The sequence below is a fragment of the Melopsittacus undulatus genome, chromosome 8 (genome assembly GCF_012275295.1).
Source record: "Melopsittacus undulatus isolate bMelUnd1 chromosome 8, bMelUnd1.mat.Z, whole genome shotgun sequence".
In the NCBI taxonomy this organism is placed as follows: Eukaryota; Metazoa; Chordata; class Aves; order Psittaciformes; family Psittaculidae; genus Melopsittacus; species Melopsittacus undulatus.
In genome coordinates this window covers 5670844-5695526 of record NC_047534.1, presented here as the reverse complement: position 1 = coordinate 5695526, position 24683 = coordinate 5670844, and the positions used below count along the sequence as shown (strand labels likewise).

At 49.8% G+C, this 24683-nt stretch overlaps 1 protein-coding gene across 1 annotated transcript; it reads right to left on the bottom strand.

Annotated features, from left to right (window-relative positions):
* On the bottom strand, nt 1-24241 carry MICALL2 (MICAL like 2). Its single transcript, XM_005145304.3, has 17 exons — nt 24031-24241; nt 17966-18014; nt 14347-14488; nt 11329-11489; nt 10546-10667; nt 9514-10182; nt 9129-9307; nt 8571-8646; nt 8141-8256; nt 7519-7668; nt 4709-4764; nt 4180-4303; nt 3500-3590; nt 3063-3136; nt 2630-2744; nt 1638-1684; nt 1-1540 (listed from the first exon to the last, which is right to left on the bottom strand). The coding sequence occupies exons 1-17, from the start codon at nt 24171-24173 to the stop codon at nt 1446-1448; spliced, it is 2409 nt and encodes an 802-aa protein (XP_005145361.2). The 5' UTR covers nt 24174-24241; the 3' UTR covers nt 1-1445.
* Between the last annotated feature and the right edge of the window lie 442 nt (nt 24242-24683).

Here is a 24683-nt window from a genome sequence, read left to right as displayed (position 1 = left end):
GATGTGCTCCAGCAGTTCTTTATTGGACAAAAGCATATGCAGGTACAGGGTGCCCCACCACATGTACACACAGTGCGGGCACCAGGAACCCCTCAGGCACTTGGTACCTCACTGAGCACAGCCCTGCGGTGCCCAGGGCAGGCTTCCTGGGACAGAGAGTCCCACTGCCACCTCGTGGGTAAGGGATGCATCGCCTCTGCTTTGCCATCGGGCAGAGCGGGCAGCAAACCCCCTCTGTGCAAAACCCCAGACCCTGCTGGAGAATAGGACCCTGAGAAACCTCAGAGTACTTGGCTGGGAGGGAGGAGGGAAGCCCACACATAGTGGAGCTAGAGGCATCATGAATGAATCTGACCTTTCCCTGCCTGTCTCCATCCCTGCTCCCCAGGTTGACTGGGAAGAGAGGATGCTGCCACACCAGGCAGGTGCCTGGCTGCAGTCACTGGATGGAGGGGAGAGCAGAGACTCATTGCCAGTAGCCCAGGACACGCTCGTACTCGCCTTGCCTCACCAATGTGAACTGCAGCACCCCTTGAGGGCGCTGGCTGCCCAGGGACAGAGCCTCAGGAACTAAAGTATTGGTCCCATGCAGAAAACTCATGGATGAGACAAACCCGTTAATGTCCTTCTGCTCCCGGTTAGCACCAGGTTATTAAAAGAAGATTTTTGTTCATTTTCAGCAGAAGGGGCCATAATGAAAACCCTGCTTCACTGTGCAGCCAGAGAAATAAGGGAGCTACACATCTCCCCCACAGAGGGAATGAAACAATGAGCTTTGAGAAACCAGCCTGCAGACATTCCCAAAAGGAGGTCTGGAATAAAAAACATTATTGCTGAAACAATCTGGTTCTAGGACATTCCATCCCATAGATACAGAGGGGGTTCTGCTCTTTGCCTCCTCCCAGTTGTGGGGCCTGCAGCTCCGGATTACAAGGGGAAGACCCTCAATCTCTCTCACCCCATAGCACCTCCCTCTGTGTCTCTGATCCTGGCCAAGGAACCACAGCACATGCAGAGAGGAAGGGAGGGAGTGTGGCCCTTTTGCAGACCAGTGCAGTGCCCTTAGTGCAGCCCTGGCTGACACGAGTGGGGCACAGTGGGGTAACATGAAGTGCCATGCTCCTGCATTCAGGAATACAATGACCTGAGCAGTGGATGGGCAAATTGAGCTCTGCCCTCCTGCGCTGACAACAGGGCTGAAGCCAGCTCTGAGCTAGATCCAAAGAAGGAAAACACTCTTTAAAGTCCACCTTTTGGGAAAGGTATCGTTGACCCCCATACCAGGGCCAGAGGGGATTCGCACTGTCCCTTTGGTTGACAAACGTGCAGTCTCCATGTCAGGGAGCAGAAGAACCTCATCACAGTCCTGCAGGACTCCAGGAAAGCAGCAGTGAGGAAGAAACATACCTATGATAGCCCTTGCTGAGCCACTGGGCAAAGGAACATCACTCCTGAGCTTTACTCTTATTTTTCGACTTCCATATTTTGGATAAGCAGAACTTGCTTTTCTTCTCTCGAGAGCCAGGAGACAGAGATCCATCTGCAGGAGAGGGTGCAGACACAGAGCAGGTTAAGACCCACCCCAGACAGCCCCAGAGCCACCCAGTGCTGCTCCACAGAGTACAATGGGCCCTTACCCAACTTCTGGATCATGTCTGCCAACATCTGGTCCTCCTCTTGCTCTCTGTAATGGAACAGCATGGCATTAGAAAACTTGCTATGTTTCATGACAAGGTGGTAGACACCAAAACCCATGCAAAGACACCACCCCCAGTCAGCAATGATAAACCTCTACAGCACATGCTGAGAAGGATGCAGGAAAAAAGTAGCCAAACAAGCAGTGAAGAGGAGTCCTAGATACTAGCAAATTACATCTGGTTCTCTTGAGAGCAAGGGCCTGTTTGGGGATTTCCAGATCATGGATATCTAGCCCTGGAGCAGAGAGGTCCTTCCTGGCCTATGAATCATCTGAGTTCACCACTTGTGAAGCAACACCACACCCTAGGAGATGAGACACCAGTGGCTGCGGTGCTGCAGGGGTGCTCATCGCAACCAGGGACAAATGCAATGCTATCTCCATGGGCCTGGGCAAAGCCAGAGCCAAAAGCTGAAGCATTACTCATCTCAAGCTTGAGTGGGTGCCCTGAGGTCAAGAAATAGAGGTTGCTGTCAGCAACAGGAGGCACAAATCCAGCTACTTGACACAGCAGTCTTTCTTTGAGCTTGGGGAGGATCCAGCTCCCAGCTACAGTTCTTTTACTTGCTGCAGCAGACAAACACATTCCTGCCTTCATATTCACAGAGTTCTGCAGCTCCCATACCGCCTCCATCCTCCCCATCTCTAGCCTCTCTCTTCCCCTGCCTTCTTTTCACAGTTCAAAGCAGCATTAGCTTGAAAGAGCATTGAATATGGCTGTGGTCCTGATTTCAGTTTCTAACAGCTGCCAAGGAAGCAATGGCAGCAGCATTTAGGATGAGATGCTGGGTGACAGGTCACACTGCCCACCTCGCATGGAGCAGAAGTCTGGATTATAGCCATTCCTCCACCCCTGCAGCCTGGGCAGTGGAAGAAGTACAGTGGAAATCATCCCTGGTGTTGGCTCATCTCCCACCATCTGGGGGTCCTCACCTGAGCCTGTCCTCATCCAGGCACTCCACAATGCTATTCCGATCATTGACTGTGTTTAGGTACGACTCCAGCAGCTCCTTCTCCCGCTCTTTCTCCCTGTGTGTCTTCAGTTCCTCTGCACAACACAAGGAAAGTCCCTCTCACAGCTCTATGTTAGTGGCTCCTGCCTCCACCCTGCTCCACCAAGTCCCTCTCACAGGCCCAAATTATCCTCATGCTCATGGGCACATCTCACATCCAGTGCAGGTGGGTTGGATGCGACAGGGAGTCTGCAATTGACAGCTCAGCAGTGCAGTCAGGAGACACCCCGCAGTGAAACTGCAATCCCTGGCAGTGTCATTTGGATCTGAAGGGCATCCCAGGGCTGGCACACAAAGTGGAGGGCTACACACAGCCTGGGGCCAGCAGGACTTGCAGTGCAGCCAGTCCTCACCTGGCTTGTTCATGAGGTGTCGCAGCTCCATCTCAATGTTCCACTGCTGCTCCTCCAGCTTCTGCTGTTTCATCCTGGAAGGAAGCACAGATGTGGTAACTGCCCCTCCATACACAGGGCTGAACCCTTCTCATCATGCTAAAGCCTTTCCTCTGCATTGCCCACTACCTGGGCAGGAGCTGGTGGGTCAGGGGAAATCTTCCTCCATCACATCTGTGAAGTCTCCCTCCCATGAGCTCATCACAGGCTCTGGGTGATCATCAGTGTTCAAAGGCCCATAAGGATGCTGGCAGCTCTCCCAAAGACATCCTCAAGTCTCCCTCATCCCACCAACTGGCACATTATTCTTTGGGGCTACCACACTCCCTCTCCTTTCACTGCTTACTGCTCCCAGTTGAAGTGCACAAGCAGATGGGTGAATTTCTGGTTGTACTTACTTGTACATCAGCTCTGATTCCTGCCTTAGCAGCAGCTGTTTCTCATGGATCAGTTTGAACCAATCCACCATGAGAGCATCCTCAGACTCATCTGCAAGAGGAGACAAAGGGAAAGATTCCTTCAGAAGATGCACCAGTTCAGGTTCCTTGGCTCAAACAAACAATACTTGCGGGAGATCCCAGGATGACTAATATGAGCTACAGGCAGTGATGAGCTACAGTTCATTTTGGTACTCCTGAGCACAAAGGAAAGGATGCAGATCACTCCCTGCAGATCCAAGGAAGATGCTCACAGATACTCTGCAGCCAGCTCATCTTCTATGTGACCAGCTCAACTCTGCTATTCTGAATGAATCCACTAACCCCTGTGAAACTGGAGCCAGCCATGACAACCAGTCTGGCTTGAGATCAGATCAGTCAGATCAATAGCAGCCTTCCACTCCCAAACTCCCTGATCCTCAGCCAAATAAACAGAAGTCCTTGCTCAAACAATAGGTTAGGAAACAGCCAGACAGGGTTTGAAATTCCCAGGGCTTTATCTTGCTATACCAGGCACTTTTGGAAACCTGGTGTCTCACACGTAGCAAGAGCTCCTAGAAACGGAGCCAAGAATGCCATGAGGTAAGACATGAGCTTCACACCTCCCCACTGTATCAGAGCTGGCCCAGAGTCTCCTTTACCTCCCTCACAGCCACGCAGCTGCTTCTCCAGATCCACTCCTTTCAATTCCAGCTCATCCAGCTGCTTCTCGATGTCACGCACCTTGTCCTGGATTTCCTCTTCAGGGAGGTAGTCTGGGCGCAGCTAGAAAAACAAATGTAGGACCAAATAGAGCTCAGTGCCCTCAGACTTCCCACTGAGGTCATAGCTCCAACTGAGATGGGAAATGACTTCAGAAGCCCAACTGCAGAGCCATGTCCTGGAAGGGCCAAGTCATCAGCATGGTGGCCACTGACATGTTACAGGATAAGATCTACCACACTTGTCAACCCAGAGACATTCTCCCTCCTTCTTTGGGGGACACAGTGTCTACCAGAATTTTGTTTGGCTTTGTGTTATCCGCTCCTTGGGAATTCAAACAATAAGACAAGCTGCCTTATTATCTTATTACGTCCCAATAAGACAAACTGAGATAGAAGTGGGCAAGCACTCCAACAGGACACCCAACAACCCCAGCCTGTTCCACTTATACCTGGTTTCCAGCCATACCTTGGTTGGGGACACTGCTTCAGGGCTCTGGGTACTTTTCAGAGCAGAGATTTTAACTAGAAGGGAAAAAAAACATAAAATCAAAGAATTCCACAAAGTACTTTACACAGTTTTGTGGTGTGGGACAGTGCCTACACCAGCAGAGCATGACAGATCCCTGCCATGCCACTGACAACATGCATGCATCACACCCTTGACTAAGGTGGGAGATGTGCCCACAGGAAACAGCACAGCCTGATTTACTCCTTATGGCTGGATACTCAGATACCCTCTGGTTACAACGTGCTGCTTTCATTCAAAGGGCATAGCCAGCCACCTAACTCAGCTGTGACTTTCAATCTTCCACCCAAGAATATTGACTTCCACGTTCATTCTTTACCTTGTTAAAACTCAAAGATACTTCTGGTGGCAAAAGCTACCCCTTATTAAGCTCCAAAGGATAGTACAGGAATGCTGGATTACTGTCAGAGGAAACACTAAGATAGACTTGAAAACACCCCTCTAGTGGTCTTTTAAAAAGAAGTATCAGTAAATACTTATGAAATAAAGATGGTCTAGGGGACCTTATCATAGGTCTCAGGAAACGAAAGGTTCAATTCCTTCCACAAAACACTTCCTAGGTGAGAAGTCCCCAAGGCCCCACTACACAGCATTATTTAGGCCCTGGACACCTACTAAAATCAATTCTTTTTGCAACGTGTATTTGTTCCACTGTGCCTCAGCTTCCTCTGCCCAACTGTGCTGCAAGGATAACTACAGAAGAGTGTGAGGTATTCGGATACCCAAGGGTCTGGGCTGGATAATTACTACAGAGAGAGAACAGAGGCATACGTGGATGATGTGATAAGGAAGGAAAACTCTAGTACCAAAAGAGCATAGCTGTAAGAAAAGCAGCAGCAGTGCAGGCTCAGCATACACAAGGAGAAAGACAGGACAGACTAGGGAAGCCTCTTGAGAGTCTCTGGCAATTGGTGTTGACATGAGGAAGCACTCAAGGACACCTCTCCAATTGCCCAGGCCTTGCTCTACTGTGTTTTTTAGGAAGAGTGCAAAAGGAGATGCAGCTGCACATGGCAATGAGCTGTGCTGTCCCTGCACTGCTGGCCTTTGTCAAGGTACACTTCCTTCTGGATGCTGCTGATTTACTGCCCTGTACACTACCTGCAACTTGCACTTACAGAATCCCAGAATGGTTTGGGTTGGAAGGGACCTCAAAGCTCATCCAGTTCCAATCCCCTGCCATGGGCAGGGACACCTTCCAATAGACCAGGTTGCTCCAAGCCCTGTCCAACCCAGCGTCTTTTCCAACCTCTCCTAAAGGTCCCTCCAGCAGGAACCTGGTCTGCCAGGAGCAGTCTGCTGCTACTGCCTGAGCAACCTCCCTCTCCCAGCTCAGCCCTGCATCTCCAGGCTTCTTCTGAGTGATCTCTATAGCACCTCCAACCAAGGCAGAAAGCTGCACCACTGATCATGAGAAGACCAAGGTCACTGGAGAGGAACAGTTAGCAAAATGACTCAAATAAAAACCCTGTTTCAAAAGAAAACTCTACTTATACCAAAGAAAATGGATGATCTACAGAAACGCTCACCATCCACAGCCCCACACAACACACAGAGGATTAAGGGCAGGAATGGTAGCTGCTTGTTCACAGCTGTCTCTGAATGCTGAGGTAAAGACCTATACAGAGGAGCAACAAGTCTGTCCTTAATCTGCAGGCTGCCAAGTGACAGCAGCAAGAGAACAGCCTTTGGGATGGCAGCCTTGCACACAAGTGGGAGAACGGGGAGACTGCTGGGAAAAGTTTCCCATAGCAGACACTCCCCAACTGCAATCAGTAAGCATTAGAAAGACGGATATAAAACCAGCCTCCCTTATCTTAACAGCTCACTCCTGGGAAGGATGTAATGCTGATCCTTGTGGCTGAGGCTGTGGAAAAAGGAGATGGAAAGTTTTGGGAAGTGGTGCCATGGTAAACTTTAAAAACAGACGACACACCTGGAGTTTGAATGCTCTGTAGCTATCAGAGGAGCAGGCTAAGGACAATGCTGGAACCAGCTAACAAATACTATAGCTTGAGGCCACGGTGCCACGGGGACCAATCCTGCTTGCTCCAAGACAAACATCTGAGCAAGGGCTGAGCCCTGATAAACAGATAAAGCAGAGCTAAACGGGGTAAGAAAAGGGGAGATCAAACAAGCTGAGCAAACAGGACAGCAGCAAACATCAGGTAAGTTCCAGAAAGTTTCATTTACATTCTGAAAGGATATGAAGGAGCAAAAACAGCTGGGCAAAGGAGGAGAGGTACACAGTAAAGCTCTGGTTGAACGTACAGAAGAAACTGGATTAAGGGTAGGTACAAACTGGTCAGAACCGGTCAGGACATCTTTGAATGTCCAAGAAGGAAAGCAACCAAGGCTGCTGCTATGATGGTCCCGCCAGCTGGAGACTCTGGCTGACAGTTCCCTGCATTCCTTTCATTTTCCAAAGCCACTCAACTGAAGGGAAGAGATATCAGCTAGATCCCAGTTCTCAGAATGAGATGGTCCTCATCATAGCTTTGAGTCTAAAGAATGACAGGGCAGTGACCTTGACAAATCCTTGTTTTCATTTCTTCCCTTCCCACTGAATTCTCTGGCGTGGCTGGTTCCTGCTTAGGCCAAGCTGGCTAATAAGAATTAAGGACACAGATTTTTACCCCATGACTACAGCCACAGGAAACTCAGGGACACATCTCCCAGACTGACCAGTCAGGCTGTTCCCTGACAGTGCAAAGGAAAGAGTGCCTTTAAGCAGGCAGAAGAGACCTTACCTGTGGTAGTGCTTTTCTTCAGCTGGTTGACCTCTCCCTCCTTCTTGGCTGAGCCCCCAGAGTCTTCCCAGCCTTGCTTTGAATTTTGACAGCTCCCGACAAGATCCGAGCTGGGGATCAACTTCTTCTTCACGAATCCACCAGATGGAGCTGGATTAAGAAGCACAGACAGGTTTGGGGTAAGAAATTTCAACCCTCATCTCCCAAAACTCCCTTTATTGCCCATCATCTCTTGCATCCGTCACTAGCCACCTTCATTTCTAGCCCTAGGCGATGGGGGGGGGGCACATGCCCAAAGGAAACAGGGAGAAACCACCAATTACAAAGCCAGAGTAGGAGATGGGTGCAGGAGAATAAATGGCTTGGAACCATCATGGGATTTTCTTACCATTACACATTTATGCAAGAGACAGTAAGTGAAATCTTGCTAGAAGAAGGGCACACTGTGAAGACAAAGTCCCTCTCTCCAAATAGTCACCACAGGGCCAAAGGAGGTGCAAAGAACAAACGTCCCTGAAAGCAAGGCACTATTTCAACCAACATGTTGCCTGTGCCTTGCAGCACCTAATGCCTGTCCCCTGCCTAACTAGCAAAATGAAGGCAAAGCTTATATCCTTCATACCAGAGTCCTGCTTTGCTGATGGGACAACTAATGGGCTTGGCTTTGTCTCCTTGTGTTCTGGACTCCCTGTTCCCACCTGGGAGTTACCAGTAGGTTTCTTAGGGCCACTTTGGTCTCTGCAAAGAAGAAAGACAAAGGTAGGAAACCACTCCTCTTTCAGAATAGTCTACAGGAAGAGTTCTGGACATCCTAGGCTGGATCTCCAACTGGTCTCACTTTTCTAATCAGAGTCCAGCAATTTGAAATGTACTTTCCCTCCCCCAGAAATTAAAGCCTTTCCCTTTTCCATCAAATTGCTGGAAACAGAAGCATTAAAACATAGGAGCTCTTTCCTCCTGTGTGCATGCAGACCTGCAGCAACAAACACAGATGCAAGCATGGACATCCCCATTCACTTGTCATGGAGAACCACCAGCTCTAAGACACTCACTTGTTTGCTACAGGCTTCAACCGAGATCTCCAGTCTGCTGGGCTCTCAGACTTGTCTTCACCAGGACTCATGCTTCCTAAAGAAAAGAACATAGCAAGATAACAGCAGATCCAACAGAAAGAAACAAGGAGATTTAAGTCTCAGGAGGATCTTAGGTAAGCCATGCACTGAGGCAGATACTTTGATGTTACTGCAGCAAACCAGAGATAAGGAAGCTGGGTGAGCCCTAGCTACAATCATGGAATCATCCTGAAGTTCCATCAAGTTCTCCCATCTGGAAAAGTGTACTTGAGCCTCTGAAATCCACCACGATCCCAACGTTTGGTGACAGCTAATACAAATTCAAATACCTGGAAGTCATCAGAGTAGAAAAACTCACCATGCTAGAGGGAACAATCGCACAGGGATAAATGGAGCCCCAGAACTCAAACTCTTATGTGGTGGTACAGATAGAAAGTATAGGAGTTACTGACACATTCATTGTACTGGTCCAGGAGAAAGGTGCAGAGATGGTGTGCTGGGTCCAGACAGAGCTGTATGTGAATGACTCATCCTCACCTTTGATGCCTTTTGACTCTGGCTTGTGCACAGAGTTAACAGGTTTGCTGCTGGCAGCTTGGCTCTTGGGCAGAGGGTCTGTAATCTTTTCCTGTTTTAGTGCTGTGTACCCTATTTTGCTGGGCTGTGCTTTTGGAGCTGGACTCTGCCACTGAGAACTGATGGGAGAAAATTTGCCACTGCAAGAAAGAACAACCTAGTCAGTCTTTTGAAAGGATGGACCTTTTTGTTGGCCTCTGTTCCAAAGACTTGGATTAGTTCCTCTACAGCTCTTTAAATCTCAGCCACAAAAGCAGTCAGGGAAAAGGGAAGAAAGATTGGGATTTCTCCAAGTTATACCAATGATCATCTTGGGAGTAAGAAGGGAAAGAGAAATGGTACTCACCTGCTGGATGCTGAGAAGCCAGTGGAACTGAGTCCTCCTGGCTTGTTTGGGGAGGTGTTTGATCCAGTCAGAGCCTGTATAATATGGTTACGTGCCTGATCCTTCACAGCATTCACTGGACGGACCTCAGTAGTGGTTTTGGCAGAGGCAGTTTTAGCAGGGCCATGAGAAGGGACTTGGGTTTTAGTGTCAGAGGGTTTATTGCTGGAAGACTCTAATGACTGAAAGAAATGTTCTCGGGCTTGCCGTGTTTTTGTTGTGGAGGTTGTCCAAGGAGGCCTTGGGGGGGCACCTTCATGATGATCTGGTTTATTTCCCAACAGGGTACCTTTGCAGTCATCTGATTTATTTACAGCTGAAGAGGCCCATGGAGTATTTACACTTTTGAAGCCAGAGCTTCCAGAAGATGAAACAGATGGCTTGGTTGAATTAGGAAGGCCTTCCTGGCTGGGTTTCTTCAACACCTGCTCTGATTTCTTGGGTTCTGCTGCTTTCTGGAAAGCCCTGGCAGCAGAAGGGGCTGGGGTACTCTCAGGTTTGTTCCCGGTGCTGCGGAGACCAGAGATCTGGACACTGTCTGGCTGCTGGTGGCTGATACAGATGAACGTGTTGGGCTCAGGCCCAGGTTTGTAGCTTCCAGGAAGAAGCATGTTCCAACACTGCCTGCACCTGTGGATACAAAACTCTCAGCAAACATCCTCCAGAGCACAGGGACGCCATTGACATGCAGCTGAGAGTGCAGGCACGATTCCACCATTAGCACAGGGAGAGTGAAGGTACCACACTGGCAGTGAGCAGACCCCGTGTGCACATTCCTCAGGCACCAAAACCAGGAGCTGCTGATAGTAAGGTCTGAAGTGGGAAATGTGTGGATGAAAACAGGCCTGTGCAAATAGCCTCCCCCGGACAGGTCAAGAGCAGGTCCATCTTGTCTCCACTCTGACACAATGTCCCACACCACTCTCAATCCAGTCCCAAAGGAACCAGGCTGCCCCTCTGCAACCCACAGGTCCCAAATCTGAAGAGCTGTACCTGAAGCAGTTCCTGTGATAGAGCTTCCCATCCACCAAGCACCGCTGCACCAGATGTACATGGCTCCCACAGACCCCACAACTGCTGCTTGGGATATTCCCGCTGTCTGCCAGGACCCCTTTCTGTGGGGAGAAGCAGTGGGTGAGCAAGCAGCACTGTGGCCCTGTGGCTATAGAGCTCCCATAGTCAGGTGAATGTTTGCCATGTTAGTCAGCTGGCTAGGATAGAGAAGTGATACCCAGTAAATCCCTGCTCCCACTAAACCCTTGCTCATATGAAGAGGAACAGCCCTCAAGAAGGTAGAGTAAGGGGGACTGGTTCCCACAAAATCAGAGGACATGGGGATTTTGTCTGTCTGTGGGAAACTGAAGTGTAGAGGTCTCTGATTTGAATTAGCTGGGAAAGGGCCTTACCATTTTGAGAGCATGTTTTCCTCTCTTCCACCCTGTTTTCTTCCCTGCTCTGCTTTGAAACCGTTTTCAGGAATTTAATCAATATAACACATTCTCTTAAAAATCTCCATCCCCAAGATCTAGGAACAGAATAGCTGTGTCCTAAGACACCCATGTCCTGTCCACCACGAGATGGATCCCAGCTCTCTGATGGCTTTCCAGTGACTCCCACCTGAATCTGTGCAGTAACCAGGCCTCTGGATTAAATCCCCCATAGTGAGCAGAAAACTTAGAGACCAAGTCCTTAGCCCTAGGAGCACTGAACTAGCCCAATATCCTACTAGCTGAGCAGATTTAAGGTATAAAGAACACCCCAAAACACATTGCTTACCGTGGTGACTGGGGAGGTTTCTTTTGGCTTAGCTCTGGCTGGTGGGTGGGCAGGAGGCAGCTTTGGTGGCACTGGCTTAGGAGGCTCGGAAACAGTTTTCTTCCCAAGAGGCTGCTCCTGAGGTTCAGAGGAAGGACGCTTGATCCCAGCCATGCCTCCAACTGGAAGGAAGAGGAAAGATTTGAAGGAAACATAAGGAAAACCCACGGGCTTAGATGTAATTTACAATATAAGGAGATCCAGAGGTGCCTGATGGGTAACAAGCAAAGCATACAAGGAGACACAGGCTGCCTTCACAAGCAGTTCTGTTGTGGAGTATGGGACAAGAGGCAACAAGTGGATTTTAGCAACATTCTAATTTTTTTTACCATGCTGATTTTTTATTTCTCAGGGAATTCCATGGAGGGAGATTTAGAAAGTGGAAAAAGACAAAACACCATCCATCAATGGTGTGGACAACACCTTGGGTTTGTACCTCGACTACAGTATGGCTGGAACTGATTACCACTGAAACAGGCACTGCTGTTGGGTATTACAGCTGAGGAACTGAAGCACGGAGAGCTTGCTTTGTTTAAGTTCCTGTGCTCCAGACTTCCTACATACCCTGAGCCTTCACTGCTGTGGATGTCCATCCCACATTCCAGCTGGGACACTCATGGAGCAAACAGGTTAAATACAGAAATGACCACAAAAATGGGTAATTCCACCCAATCCTGTTTTCTTTGCAGGTGAAAGAGAAAACCTTCCAAATTTACACGAAGTGAAGAAAAGAGAACCTTCAACACACTTTAGTCAAGCAAGGAATGGCACCCTGTGCCCTGGAAAGTGCAGGGAGATCCCTGGGAAATCAGGCTTCAGACACAGCTTTTACAGACAAGACCCCTCATCTCTCTCATGGGGATGTTATTTTTGCTCCACTTTTTCTTCTGAATGAGATGTCTGTTTTCCCTGTGGGATATTTGAGTCACAGCTTCACTTTAAGGGTGTCCAATTAAATGACCACCCATCTAAAAGAGATTTATACCCTTCTCAGTAAAGACAGGGAGAGTCTGGGCAGAGAACAGAGAGGAAGCCCAGCTCCCAGCAGCCTTCCCTCAAGAAAGCCAGCAATGTAAATAAACACCCAAGGCTCTCTTACAGCAGCAACCAGTGGGCTGGTGACAGCCAGCCCAGCAAAGGGTTTAGTCTCATGCTGCCTCCTCACTTCCACATGTGCCATTCACTGAATTCCCAAAGCCCAGCACAAAGATTGGTGGCTTCAGCTCTACTCTTCCATAAATGCATGACCTCAATAAAATACTGGCTGCTCACCCTTCTCTGGCCTCCTGTGTCCTGCTTATTTCATGGTCCTGCTGGAGCCCATTTGAAGGGCATGACTATGGTATTAGGAGTCTGCTTAGTGTCAGAGGGCACATTCCCGGCTGGGCTCATTTTCAGACATGTACATTCGCCCCAGCAACAGGAATGCAACCAGAGTGGTTTGTGGGACACTAGAGAGTATAAAAATGCACTGTGCTTGATGACATGGTATGTAAGATGCTAGAGGGAAAGAGGTAAAGACCTCAAACTGACCCAGATTCTCACCACTTGGCACAAACACGATGGAATTTGTTTGACTTCAATCAGAATGGGTTTAAGACAAGAAACAAAAGTAATGAAGAGGGGAAGAGGTTGTGAAGGAAAAGGCATGCTTAAATGTGTAAAGAGGTGGAGAAGGGGGAAGAGTTTAGATATTAAAAGCAGCTCTCAGAGTGAATTGTGCTTCTTTTTTCCAAGATATAGGACATTTTCAATACATATCTGTCTTCTCCATCTAGATTCACCTTAACTGGTTAAGTCATTCATGGCCCACTTTCTGAAGTTTCCTCTGGAGGAACCTGTGAAATTGGCTTATCATATTATTTCATTTTGTATGAGCTTAGAGCCAAATATAAACCAAGTCTACAACAACGCTCCTGTGAGCCCACATAAACTCTCCAGTACGTGAATATAATGCCTTGACAGCTGTTTTATGTTTGAAAGAACTGTTATCACAATTACACCAGTTAATCAGAGAATCATCACAGACTGGCTTGGGCTGGAAGGGACTTTAGAGGTCATCCAGTTCCAACCCTCTGCCACAGGCAGGGACACCTCACACTACACTATGATGCTCAAAGCCCCATCCAACCTGGCCTTGAACACTGCCAGGTAAGGGGCAGCCACAGCTTCTCTGGGCAACCTGTGCCAGAGTCTCATCAGGGAAGAACTTCTGTCTAAGATCTCATCTCAGTCTCCCCTCTGTCAGTTTAAAACCATTTCCCCTTGTCCTGTCACTACAGGCCCTCATAAAAAGCCCCTCTCCAGTTATCCTGTCAGCCCCTTTAGGCACTGGAAGCTGCTCTAAGGTCAGGAGACCTGTAGCAGACCCCCACTATAATGTCACCTGTCTATGTCCTCCCTTTAATCCTGACCCATAAGCTCTCAGTTGGTTCCTCACCCATCCCCAGGACCAGCTCCATGCACTCAGCTGGTCATTGACATAGAGCCATCTACTGCAGCTTGGCAAGGAGTCGTTTTCTTCTACTTCCTTCTATCACTACTGCTTTTGTTGTACAAGCCCTACCATTGATGCTGTTCCACTGGTACAGGCTCACAGACAAGCTCAGCCTTGTTAGACTCTGTGTTCTCACCAGCCCTCTGGTGTGGCAAAGACTGAAGCAGGGATGGAGGTGCTCAAGAAAGAAAAGCTGAGGTAGGGAACAAGGAGGAAAACCTTCAGTGTTCCTGACTGGCTGGACCATAAGAAATCTTAGATTGTATTGTATGTTTTAAGGAGCTAGTTTAAAGACACTGCATGGCCCTGTGTCCTTCCACTGGTGCTACTGGAGTCTGGTGTTCAGATCCTCCACTGAAATAGTGCTGGTACCAAAAGGCCTCTGTGCAGTCTAAACTGCTTTTCCAAGCTGTTAAGAGGCAAAGGAAAGCAAAGAATTAAGCCCTGATCCTTCCCACCCCTCCAGAGAATATGGTACTTACTAGGAGACCGTCCATGGAAGTAGTTATAATACTGGGAAACATAGGTGAGGATGCTCAGCCTGTCTGGCACCCTCATAGCAACCATATCCTCTGCCTCCAATAAGGCTGGGATCCCCAGCTCCTCCTCTGCCACTTGAAATGCCTAGAGAAGGAAGGAGAAAACAAAAGGGGTCTTGTCCAGCTCAGGCAACAGAACTGGTCCTCATCAGAAGTAGGAAACATCACTGCAAACAGCCCCACTTGAATAATAACTCTACTGGGGAACAGCTGCACCAGTTTAACTCCAACATCATGCAGGAACCAGCGGAGTCATGGCTTCCAGCCACTGCATTGAGAAACTCAGGCAGGGAGCCAAAAATCTGGCCTGGCAAGCTGGCCATAGCTCACTGCACAGGAACTCACCTGGGCTTCCCCTGCTTGCCTCCAGCCCGCCTCTAGCTGGGTATGCACAGCTGCTGAGAGTGAGGCCTGGCAGAAGGGGATGTGTCAGTCCAGGCTGGCAGACTCGCTTCCAGGCTTCCAGCCCATCCTGGAGTGCTCCCCAGTTAACGGTGTGCTGGTAGGTGTTTGCAGGCAGCTCTCTACCTCCATGTGCTGTGCAAAGGTTAAAGCTTCCTGCCTACTACTGCCTGCTCTTCCCCATCTAACAAAGGGCTGCAGGAGGGAGCCTTCACTCCCAGACTACAGAGAGGGGGAAGAGAGGAATAATGCAGAATTCCTGATACTTCTCTCCCTTCCAGCTTAACCATCTCCATGCTGTCAATATTTGGGGCCAATATTCCTCTTTGTGTTGCCCTCTGCTTTGAAACTGCAGGATCAAAGTCAGATAAAGGAGGCAAAAGCTATTTCCGTTTTGCCTCTGAGCAAGAGCCTTTACAAGAGGACAAAAAATATTGCAACATCCATAACTCAGCTTTGCCCTTGCTCAAATCACTGCAGGGTTTTATTAGGGACTTTCTCCAGCCCTCTTCCTTCCTAGCTTATAGGAAAAGAATCCCTTCCATCCCCCTTTGGAGCATCCCATTCGAAATGCCAACACAACAAAGGAAAGCAGCCCTTACAGAACCAGAGGATGCTGCTGCTGAAGCCCACAGTGAAAGGGTTAAAGAAAGACTTGAACTTATTAAAACCCTCCGCATCTGACCTCTGGCACAGACACACCACAGTGTTGGTGTACAAGCCAACCATTCCTGCTTAGAAGAAACAAACAGCCACTCTTTTACAGCAAGATAATTACCATTTTTTTCCATTGGGTAGCCCAGTAAAAATGTAACTGAGCTGACATTAAAAATGCTTTCAGCCAGTTAACTCTGGTTGTGTTGTGCTGCCAGCCCAGCCTGGCACTCGCCTGCCTCATAACCTGGTACTCCATATATCCTTTGGAGTGTTCCCCTCTGCACTAGCTGCACAACTGGTCTGACCAGTGGAGTTTTCTTGCTGGACATTCCCCATGTGCACTCTAGCAGCTACACAGCAACACGCCACCTCCTGCCACACAGTGCCATGGGTGAGAGTGCAATGGGCACAGAACAAGTGTGAGGGCTGCCTGGATCTCAAAGAGGAGGATGCTCCATGCACACAACTGGTTTGGCCAGAACCAGGTGAGCACTGCAGACAGCAGCATTACGTGTAGTGTCCCCTGTGCCTACAGCATCCTTGTGCTCCTGGGAACTGCTCTTGCCTGGAGATCCAAGATGGACCTAACATGGCCCAGTTGCCCTTCTCCTCTACCTGCCTGCCTAGGCTGGGCTTTAAAGCAGCAACATGTTATTTCTGCATAGCATTTTTCACCACTGCAGCTCCGAGTGCTTTACAAGGAGGTAAATGCCACTGCTCCCGTTGTGCATAGGGGAGGCAAAGTGATACACTCGAGGTCATTTGAGTCTGCCAGGCACAGCATCCTCTGACACAGATCACCACTGTATCTGCTGCACCATGCCAACACCCATTAGCACTGAAAAAACTGGACCTAAGGCCACTAGAAGCCTTTCTCCTCTTTATACATATTTGAAATCTTAGGCAAGAAAATGCCACCAACAGGAATTTTTCTAGGGCTTGTGGGTTGGTTTTTTGGCACTCAAGAAGTGACAAATTCCTCCTCAGCAGAAGACCTTATATGGCAAACTGCAGCTCAAACAAGAGTTTTTAGTTGAATAATGCAGCTTCTAAGAAGTGAACAGTGAGGCATCAAGGAGGGCCTGAGCAATAGCAGAGGAATAGCACACTGGGAGAAATCAGACCCAGTCATATCCCAAGAGCAGCCAGAGTAAGTGTAAGAGCTAGGATGGACATGAGTCCGAGAGAGAAGGCCAGCCCAGGAGCCCACAGGGAGATGGAGGGGCAAAAGCCAAGCTAGCAGGGTATCAGCAGTGAAAGGGTAACACAGACAAGCCATCTTACAGCAGGGGGAATAAGGAAGAGAGCAAAATAAAGGACATAGAAGAAACTAAGAAATGAAGAGGTGGGGGAAACACAGGCTGCAACAAAGGAGGCAGCAACTCTTTATATGAGAGGCACAAAGCAGCTTTTCATTAATAAAAGCACTGGAGGCAGCTCATACAGCTCATTTCCCAGAGACAAGCGAAACTGCCAGCAGAGGAGACACCATCAGCCCAGCTGGGCACTCAGAGCTGCAGAGCACTCTGGGCAGGATGACCATCCATGGCAAAGAGGCCCCGATGCCTGCCAAATACCAAACTTCAAGGGCAAAAATGTGTGGTCTGACCCTCACCTAGAGGAGGGGAACATGCAGGGCTGAACCCCAGAGGGTGTACATAACTGCTCACAGCCTGCAGCCCCACACTGGGGAGAGAGGGGTCTGCCACAGGCACTGTGAACATGGCTGGGGCTGAAAGGGAGTGGAAGCTAAGGAATGTGGAGGGTGAGTTTAGCTCTCCCAGAGGCAAGGACCACCTCAGACAGTTCACTGCGTCACGGGATGTCATTCCTCCAGTCCAGACAAGAGTAAGCTGCCGTGGTTCATTCACATCCCAAGCTCCTGCCAAGCAGCCACGAAGCTGTGTGGAGCAATGCCAAGGGAAGACAAGCATTTTAATGCACTGCCTCTCTCTTTGTGAGGGAGAGAGGGAGGAAAAAAAAATCCTTCCTTGGAGCACTAAGTCCATGCTTGAATCCAGTGCAGGAGGGGGTTGGCCTGCTCAACTTCTACCTTCTTTGTGAAGAGAAACTCAAATCCCATCCTGGAGTAAAGCATCCAAGAAGGATGAGGTTTTAGGATGTCTCCACTTTCTAGCAGCTTTCATCCCCTGCACTGGTAATGAGAACTCCCGGCACTTCCCCTCTCACACCAGCTACCTCCCAGCTCCTGCTTCATCCCTCAGGAGCATCGTGTGCTCCGGCATTTCTGAGTCCCTGCTGTCACAGGACACACTGGACACAGTAATCACTGTGAGGCCAGTGAAGAAGTGTGAATGGTCTGATGGTGCTTTCAAGCAGCCAGCAAGCCTAGACATTGCTATCTAAATCTGAAGGCTGTAAACATGCAGAATAAGGCAAAGCATTTGAGTCTAGCACACAGCACACTGTGTCTGCTAAAGCATATAAGCAATGGGCCAGGTCATGGACCAGACCACAAGTAAAACATTAAAAAGTCACTTACCAACTTGTTGTTCTCATACACATTTTCTTTGCTGAGGGAGTTGAAGTTTCTGAAATATAGGAACAAGAGAAAAATCTCAGGTTGGTGATGCAGAGCAAGATGCTTCACTTCCAGCTTCTCAAGCCTCTCCGAGCCTCACTGGTCCAGGGGACAGAGCACCTCCTCCCAGCCTGCCTTCTCAGAGATGCTCTGGAGGGAGCAGTGCGTCAGATCCCGTCCAAGACACTTGCAGACCTGCAGTATCTCCCAGGACAGAGAGGTGCAGGAGACTCAGCAGGCACAGCCATCTGCGCACCAGCAGCACAACACATTCCTGGCACATCTACCCTTGCAGGGCTACCTCCCACAGTCAGGATGTGCTGATGCCAAGACATCCCATGCAAATTCAGAGCTTTTGCTGAGACAGACAGGAGCAACCTCTAACTCATGGAAAGCCCAGCTCCTCTCCCACCTCAGAAAGCCACACTGGTGCCTGCCAGCCAGATTTGCAACACTCTCTCCCCAGAAATACTTTCCAAACCATCACATCCATGCTCTTTTCCCATCCTGCAAGTTGTCTGCACACAGGGAGACCTCAGCTCCAGGTTCTGGTTTCAAAACCTCTTTTGACCTCTGGCAGAGCTCCACAAAACCAGCACCAGGAATGTGCCTGGGAAATACCTCTGCCCGCAACACAACACTGTGGCTGATAACACCACAGTTGCCTGTAGAAATGTTATTCTTCTTTCCCTAGGGCTGTCTCCTTTGATTTGTAATCAGAACCAGTAACTGAAGAGACAATTACTGTTTGCATGTTACAAGCCAAAGTCAACAGTCCTTCCTTTCTGCTGTTCCTGGACATCCTCCCCTATCCTCCCTATCACAGAGTTGCTCCCCTCCTCCTCCTCTACCACAGAGTTGCTCTCTTCCTCTCTGGTCCAACCCAGATGCCACCTCTCTCTGTGCTGTGCTGGGAACTCAGAAAGTGGGGACCTGGCAAGACAGGCAAGAAGGCACTGGGAAGAATATGTTTGTGCTATTGGAAGTAGAGCCACAACACAATGTGCTTTCTCACCCATAGCAGAGCATGTCCCTTGCCTAGGAAACAGCCACCGTCAGCTTTGTTTTAAAGTGACTGTCACTTGCTAAATTGGGAATACAAAACTGCCTGTTGGCTGCCAGCCCTGCTCTCCAGCACCGCTTCCTTCTGCCCAGGCAAGCAGGCAGGGTCAATTCCTTTCTGATAACCCAGTTTCACTTTACAATCCTTGTACCTGCTAGCACTGAGCTGAAGCAAACAACTGGTATCAGAGAGGAAATTCTCACTGATAAGCAGAAAAAGCTACAGACCAACTTTGCATTTTTGAATGTAGCACCTTTCTAACCCATGTGGACCTACCCTTGTTAGCCAGCCCCTCAGCTCTAAGAGGAGCCAGGATAACAGTGTGAAAGCCAGGGCAAAGCTGGCCCACAGCAACCTATTCATGAGACAAACACATGATCTGGAGCATAGCAGGGGAACTTTTTCCATGACTTGTATCAGCAAGGAGCAAGCCAGGTCCTTCATCTACTTACTACAGAAAGTGGAGCATTACATTATACATAAGAGAGGCACCTTCAACCAGGTTTGTCCATCACATCACAGCCTGTGCCTCCTCCCTGCTTCCTGCATCTGGAATTGCTATGTGGGATAAGGAAGAGAATGAATGACAGATAAAACCCAAAGGTCAAACTCCCCCGAGAAGCACATAAAGACAAGGCACATCCCACCTCTAAATCATATACTCTTTCCTGTGCAAAATCAATGGGACTTGCGATTTTTCCTTCAAGCAGTGCTCCTGCCCAGAGATTTCCCTTCCCTGAGACAATGGATTAAAAAGAGCAACAAAAACAATCACAGAAAGTTTCAGTGGTACAATACAATCATCCTGGTTGTGTCAGACAAGAAAATCAGCTTTCTTTAAGAGCCAGCTGAATGAGATGATTGCAGCACTCTGCTTCACTCCTGGTTCTGCTCCCAAATAGTTTCTGTAGCAGGGAAACACAGGAAAACACCTGCAAGAGCAAAGGGGACTTTGCTCAATCAGACTGACCTCACTCAATCAGGCTGACACATAAGATGTAACATACTACTCTTTGTTGGTCAGCAGCCTTCAGCCACACTGAATGCTGTTTGCTCTGCTAGTGTGCATGCAGCTTCACACTGCCCAGCATGTAAGAGACCTAAAACCTGAATCTCTTGATGGTGAATGTCTGAAACCCCAAAGGAGAGTGCAAACAACCAGGTTACTTGGTCATTCCCGCTCAGCATCACTTCTTCCCTGGCTAGTCAGGTGAACTGCTTGCATATAATATTTCTTTTGGAAGCTGATCTTGCTGGTGCAACTCCTATCTTGGAATATCAAAGCTCTCTGGACCATTGTAATCCTAAGAAAGCAAAGATAATACAAACGGAGAAGGAGTTCTCCGCTGAGAAAACACAGGCAACTGAATTAATTGGAAGAGGTGAGAAATATAATCTGACCCAAGAGAGGGCCTCCAGTGCTGGAAACAAATCAGAGTGGAGTTCACCAGCACAGGAATACAAGTGAAGCTTTTAGCTCCCAAAATAACCCTTCTCTTAGCAAAAAGAAGTGGCCCAGTGCTTCTCATGACCACAAATCTCCTTGAACACCCACAGCTCCAGCTGCACAGACACAGTGCTCACAAAGCACATGTGCTTCCACAGGAGGAATCTCTGCTGCTGCAAGTACTAACTTGGTTGTAAACTTGACCTTGGAGCAGACTGAGGAGTGGGGGGGAATCCCAGAGCCATTAACAGTACCAAAAGCTTCTGCTCCTCAGCACTTTTGTACTATCTTCTCTCTAGATAATAAGATATTTCACTGCAAAAGAGTGAAATGCCTTTTGCCAGCTCCCAGCTCTGGAACAGAGGGTTCAAATCCAGCGTGTTCTGCTGGGAATAGGACCTTTCAGCTGTGCTCTTCCTGGAGGTGCAAACAACCTGTGCAGAGAGGACAGAGCCAGGAATCCCAATTGGAAGATGCTTCAATGCGCTCATCACTCCTCTCAGCAGCGCATGCTCCACACTGCTCTGGTCTGCTCAGTGTGCTGCTGGGGGTAACTAACAACTGACCCCAGCACCATCCTCTGCTCATCTATGCCCACCACACAATCCACAACTACATGGAGGCCAAGCAGGCAGCAGCTCTGCTCCACCCCAGCCTTTTGCTAAGGGGACGGAGAGTGCAACCCATCCTCAGCACAGCCAGGGCCTTCCCTGTCTGTATTGATGACTGTTGACCTCATCCTGCCCTGCTGAGCTGACAGAAGCCCAGGAAACACTGCTGGAATAGCCACCCGGGGCTGCTGAGCTGACCACCAGCTAACAGGCTGGGAAAGAGCAAGATCCCAGAGAGAAGCAGCTTAATCAAAACCTTTCCTTGACATCTGGCATTAATATTGGAGTCAGGGCGCACAGCTCCCCAGCTTCTTCTAACTCGCTTATTCAGCCAAGGCCACTAAAACTTGCACAGCCATGGCCATCACATGCAGCAGCTCTGATCCCAGCCTCTCACCGCACTGCTGCAAGGCTGCACGTCCTTCTGATGAGAGGAGCCTCAGGGCTCTGCAGTCACCCCAGAGAATGGGCTGGGACCTGCCTGACACACGTGTGTGCCTGTGCCTGACACACGTGCGTGCCTGGCTGGGCCTGGCTCTGGAGCACTCTTTAGCTGGGACGAAAGAGAAATGAATTTCCATGGTAATCCAACATTCACCTTCACTCCCCCACAGCATCCTTCGGTGAGTGGGAAGAGAGTGGGAAATGCATTTCTAATTTTACACAGCCTGCCCTGCTCACTGGTAACATACAAACCAACATCAGGCAAGTCTGAGGGAAGTTATCATATTTTCCATATGTTTTCCAGCAAGAAAACAGGAAGGGGGAGGAGAGACCCCCAGCAGCCTCATGCCCCAGAAGAGAAGCCTGTGATTATGACCATGTTTTGTAATTGCTTGAAGTTTTCCTGGGAACTTGTGCAAGGAGAAATCCCCTGCACTCCTCAGCCCAAGAACAGCATTTGTGTAAACCACGACAGCAAACACTCCATTGCAAAACTCTGCTGCTGTGACTGAATCATGTCCTGCAAGTGATTAATACAGAAGAGCTGCTGCAAACACCAGTTTATCCTTTTCCTTGTTTTATTTGCAGTACCATGCTTTTAATCTTCAACCAGGATCTTTACTAGAAGCAAAGGGGAAAAGCTCAGGGCAAATCACTTCCAAGTGCTTGGGAAGCGGGGGTCACAGCCACATGTGCACCCAGCTGTGCTTCTCTGCCTGTGGCTTCTGTACTATCAACACGAGAAGCTTTTACAGCTAGACAGAGGCACAACTCTGTCACAACACAGAGAGCTAGACAGGCACAACTATTCAGTCCCAGGATCCAATGCATGACACCCGGCAGCCCCAGCCACTTGAAAGCATGATTTCCTTCCAGCAGGACTTTGCCCAGCCAAGGATACACCTGGTGTTTTCCTGCATTACACCACTGACACTGATGAGGGAGGCCGCTGATAGAAGCCTCTCTTACTTTAACCTCCAGGCAGTCTTTGCTGAGCTGGCCCGAGACAGAAGCGCTTCTGTAAGGTCCTGAATAAAGCCAGGCATAAAAGAAAATGAATAGGAACAGGGGGATGCCACAAGGCACATCTCCCATCTTCAGCACAGGAGGATTTATTTAAGATATGTGTATCCACAGTTCAAGGATTATAAACAACGCACTAAACTGATCAACAGGATTATTCCAGCTCTTCAGCTGCTGAGCCCCTGTGTACACCCATGCTCCGGATAGACCAGCTGCAGAGTTGGCCAGGAAGCAGTCACGATCCCTCTAGGAGCACGTCCTGGTCACATCAACCTTTCTGCTCTGGTATTCTGTATCTTTGGGACTGTGAATCAAAGGAAGGAAAGGAAATATCTGGAGTCCTGTGGACATGACAGCATGGCAGGAAGCCATACACAGCAACACCATGGTGACTGCCCAAGCACTGGGACTACAGAAGGTGTGCCTTAAGTACCTCTTCCAAGTTGCAAGAGGAGAGAAGAGCAATAGATCTTGGGATTCCACCAGAAGCAAGACACATGTAAAAGATCTCTACACACAAACTCAAGTGTCAGGCTGTTCTGGGAGCACAAGGAAAAAGGCAGAATTCAAGGAACAGGAGGAAAACTGCAGGACAGACAACTCAATGTGGTCCTCTGCCTTGTGGACACATCTGACTGGGAGAGACCTGGGCTTAAATCGATAATCCCGGGCAATCTTTTTGCAGATCCCTTGCCTTGACCTCCCCTCTCAACTCCCCCAACTCAAAGTCCAAAGAGCCCAGAAGTAATAAAACAAAACAAACCCAGACCAACAAGGAAGCAGGATCTATGCTTCCCTTTGGCCCTTCACCTTCCCAGATGTTAACACTTAGGCAGCAACAGGTCAAAACCCGCAGAGAGCCAGCAATGACACCGGCAAGGGGTGGAAAACGCTTTGCCTCCCACAGACAGAGCAAAAGATGGGAAAATGGAGTGATGTACAGGAATCTGAGCCCTGCCCTTCTATTGTGTTTTGGTTAAATAGCCCTCACCTCCCCATTCACAGCTGAGCTTGCCGTGGGGCTGCACAAGGAAAGCCAAACCTAAGCAAACACCGACAGCAACGGAGGAAACGCTTCCCCCAAAACCAATGCCTGAACTTGTTTTGCAATGGAAAAAGACGCTTTTAAAGCACGCATAATCCAGGCACGGAGGGAAAGGAAAAGGGAAAATCTTGGGGAGGGGAGGAATGCGTGTGGGTAGTGAGAGCACAGCTCTCCACTTGGACAGCCTCAGCGTGGGTGCTATAGCATTGCTCCTGGCGCCAGCCGCCAGCCCACAGCATCTCCCCATGAGGAGCTTCATCTCGGCAGGGCTGAGGGAAGGCGAGGGCCCATGGTGGGCTCTGCTCCGCGGCTCGACAGCAGCCCATGGAGGGTGCCAGCCCCGGCGAGCCGGCAGCCCAGGCCTTGTCCTCGATGCCCATCGCGGGTACTCACATGAGGTCGGGCCGGTGCCGGTGGAGGATGGCGCAGAAGGCGAGGCCGTCGCGGAAGGAGGTGGTCATGTTGGTGATGTTCACATCGCGGTAGCCCTCGCACTGCTGCTTGCACCACAGCTGCAGGTTCTGGATGGCCGCCATGGCCTCGACGGGCCGGGGGAGCCGGCGGCAGCGCTGAGGGAGCCGCGGGCCGTGCCCAGCCCGGGCTCGGTGTGAGGCGTCCGGCCGCGCCGCGCAGGAGGCGGGGAAGGGGCGGGCGAGGGGCGGGCAGCGGCGGCCCCTCAGGGCCTCGCCCTGGGGCCGAGCTTGGCGGAGCCGGGGGAGAAGCGGTGGGGAACGGGGGTATTGCGGCTGCAGCCCCCGACACAGGGGTCACACACGTGTGGGCAATGGAGGTTTCCTTCACACCCACACACAGAGACCCGAGTCCTTCAGGGAGGTGTGAGGGGGAGGGAGGGTGAAGCACGGCTGCCCTGAGGCCTCGTCGTGGCTAAGGAAGGAGGGGAGCCGGCCATGGGCTGTTACCATCACCTTCAGCCCCTGTCCCTGCAGAAGGGGATGGATGGGGATGGTGGGTGAGGCCACCACCCGCGTTGGTGCTGTGCTGGTCGGCATCGCCATCACCAACACACAACGGCTGCCCCATGGCAT

Excerpts from the sequence above, each read along its gene's own strand:
- MICALL2 (XM_005145304.3), bottom strand. The coding sequence starts at position 24,173 with ATGGCGGCCATCCAGAACCTGCAGCTGTGGTGCAAGCAGCAGTGCGAG. Across the intron at positions 18,015-24,030 it reads CGGCACCGGCCCGACCTCAT|AAACTTCAACTCCCTCAGCA; the intron begins GTGAGTACCCGC and ends CCTATATTTCAG. Across the intron at positions 8,257-8,570 it reads TTGAAGCCTGTAGCAAACAA|AGACCAAAGTGGCCCTAAGA; the intron begins GTGAGTGTCTTA and ends TCTTCTTTGCAG.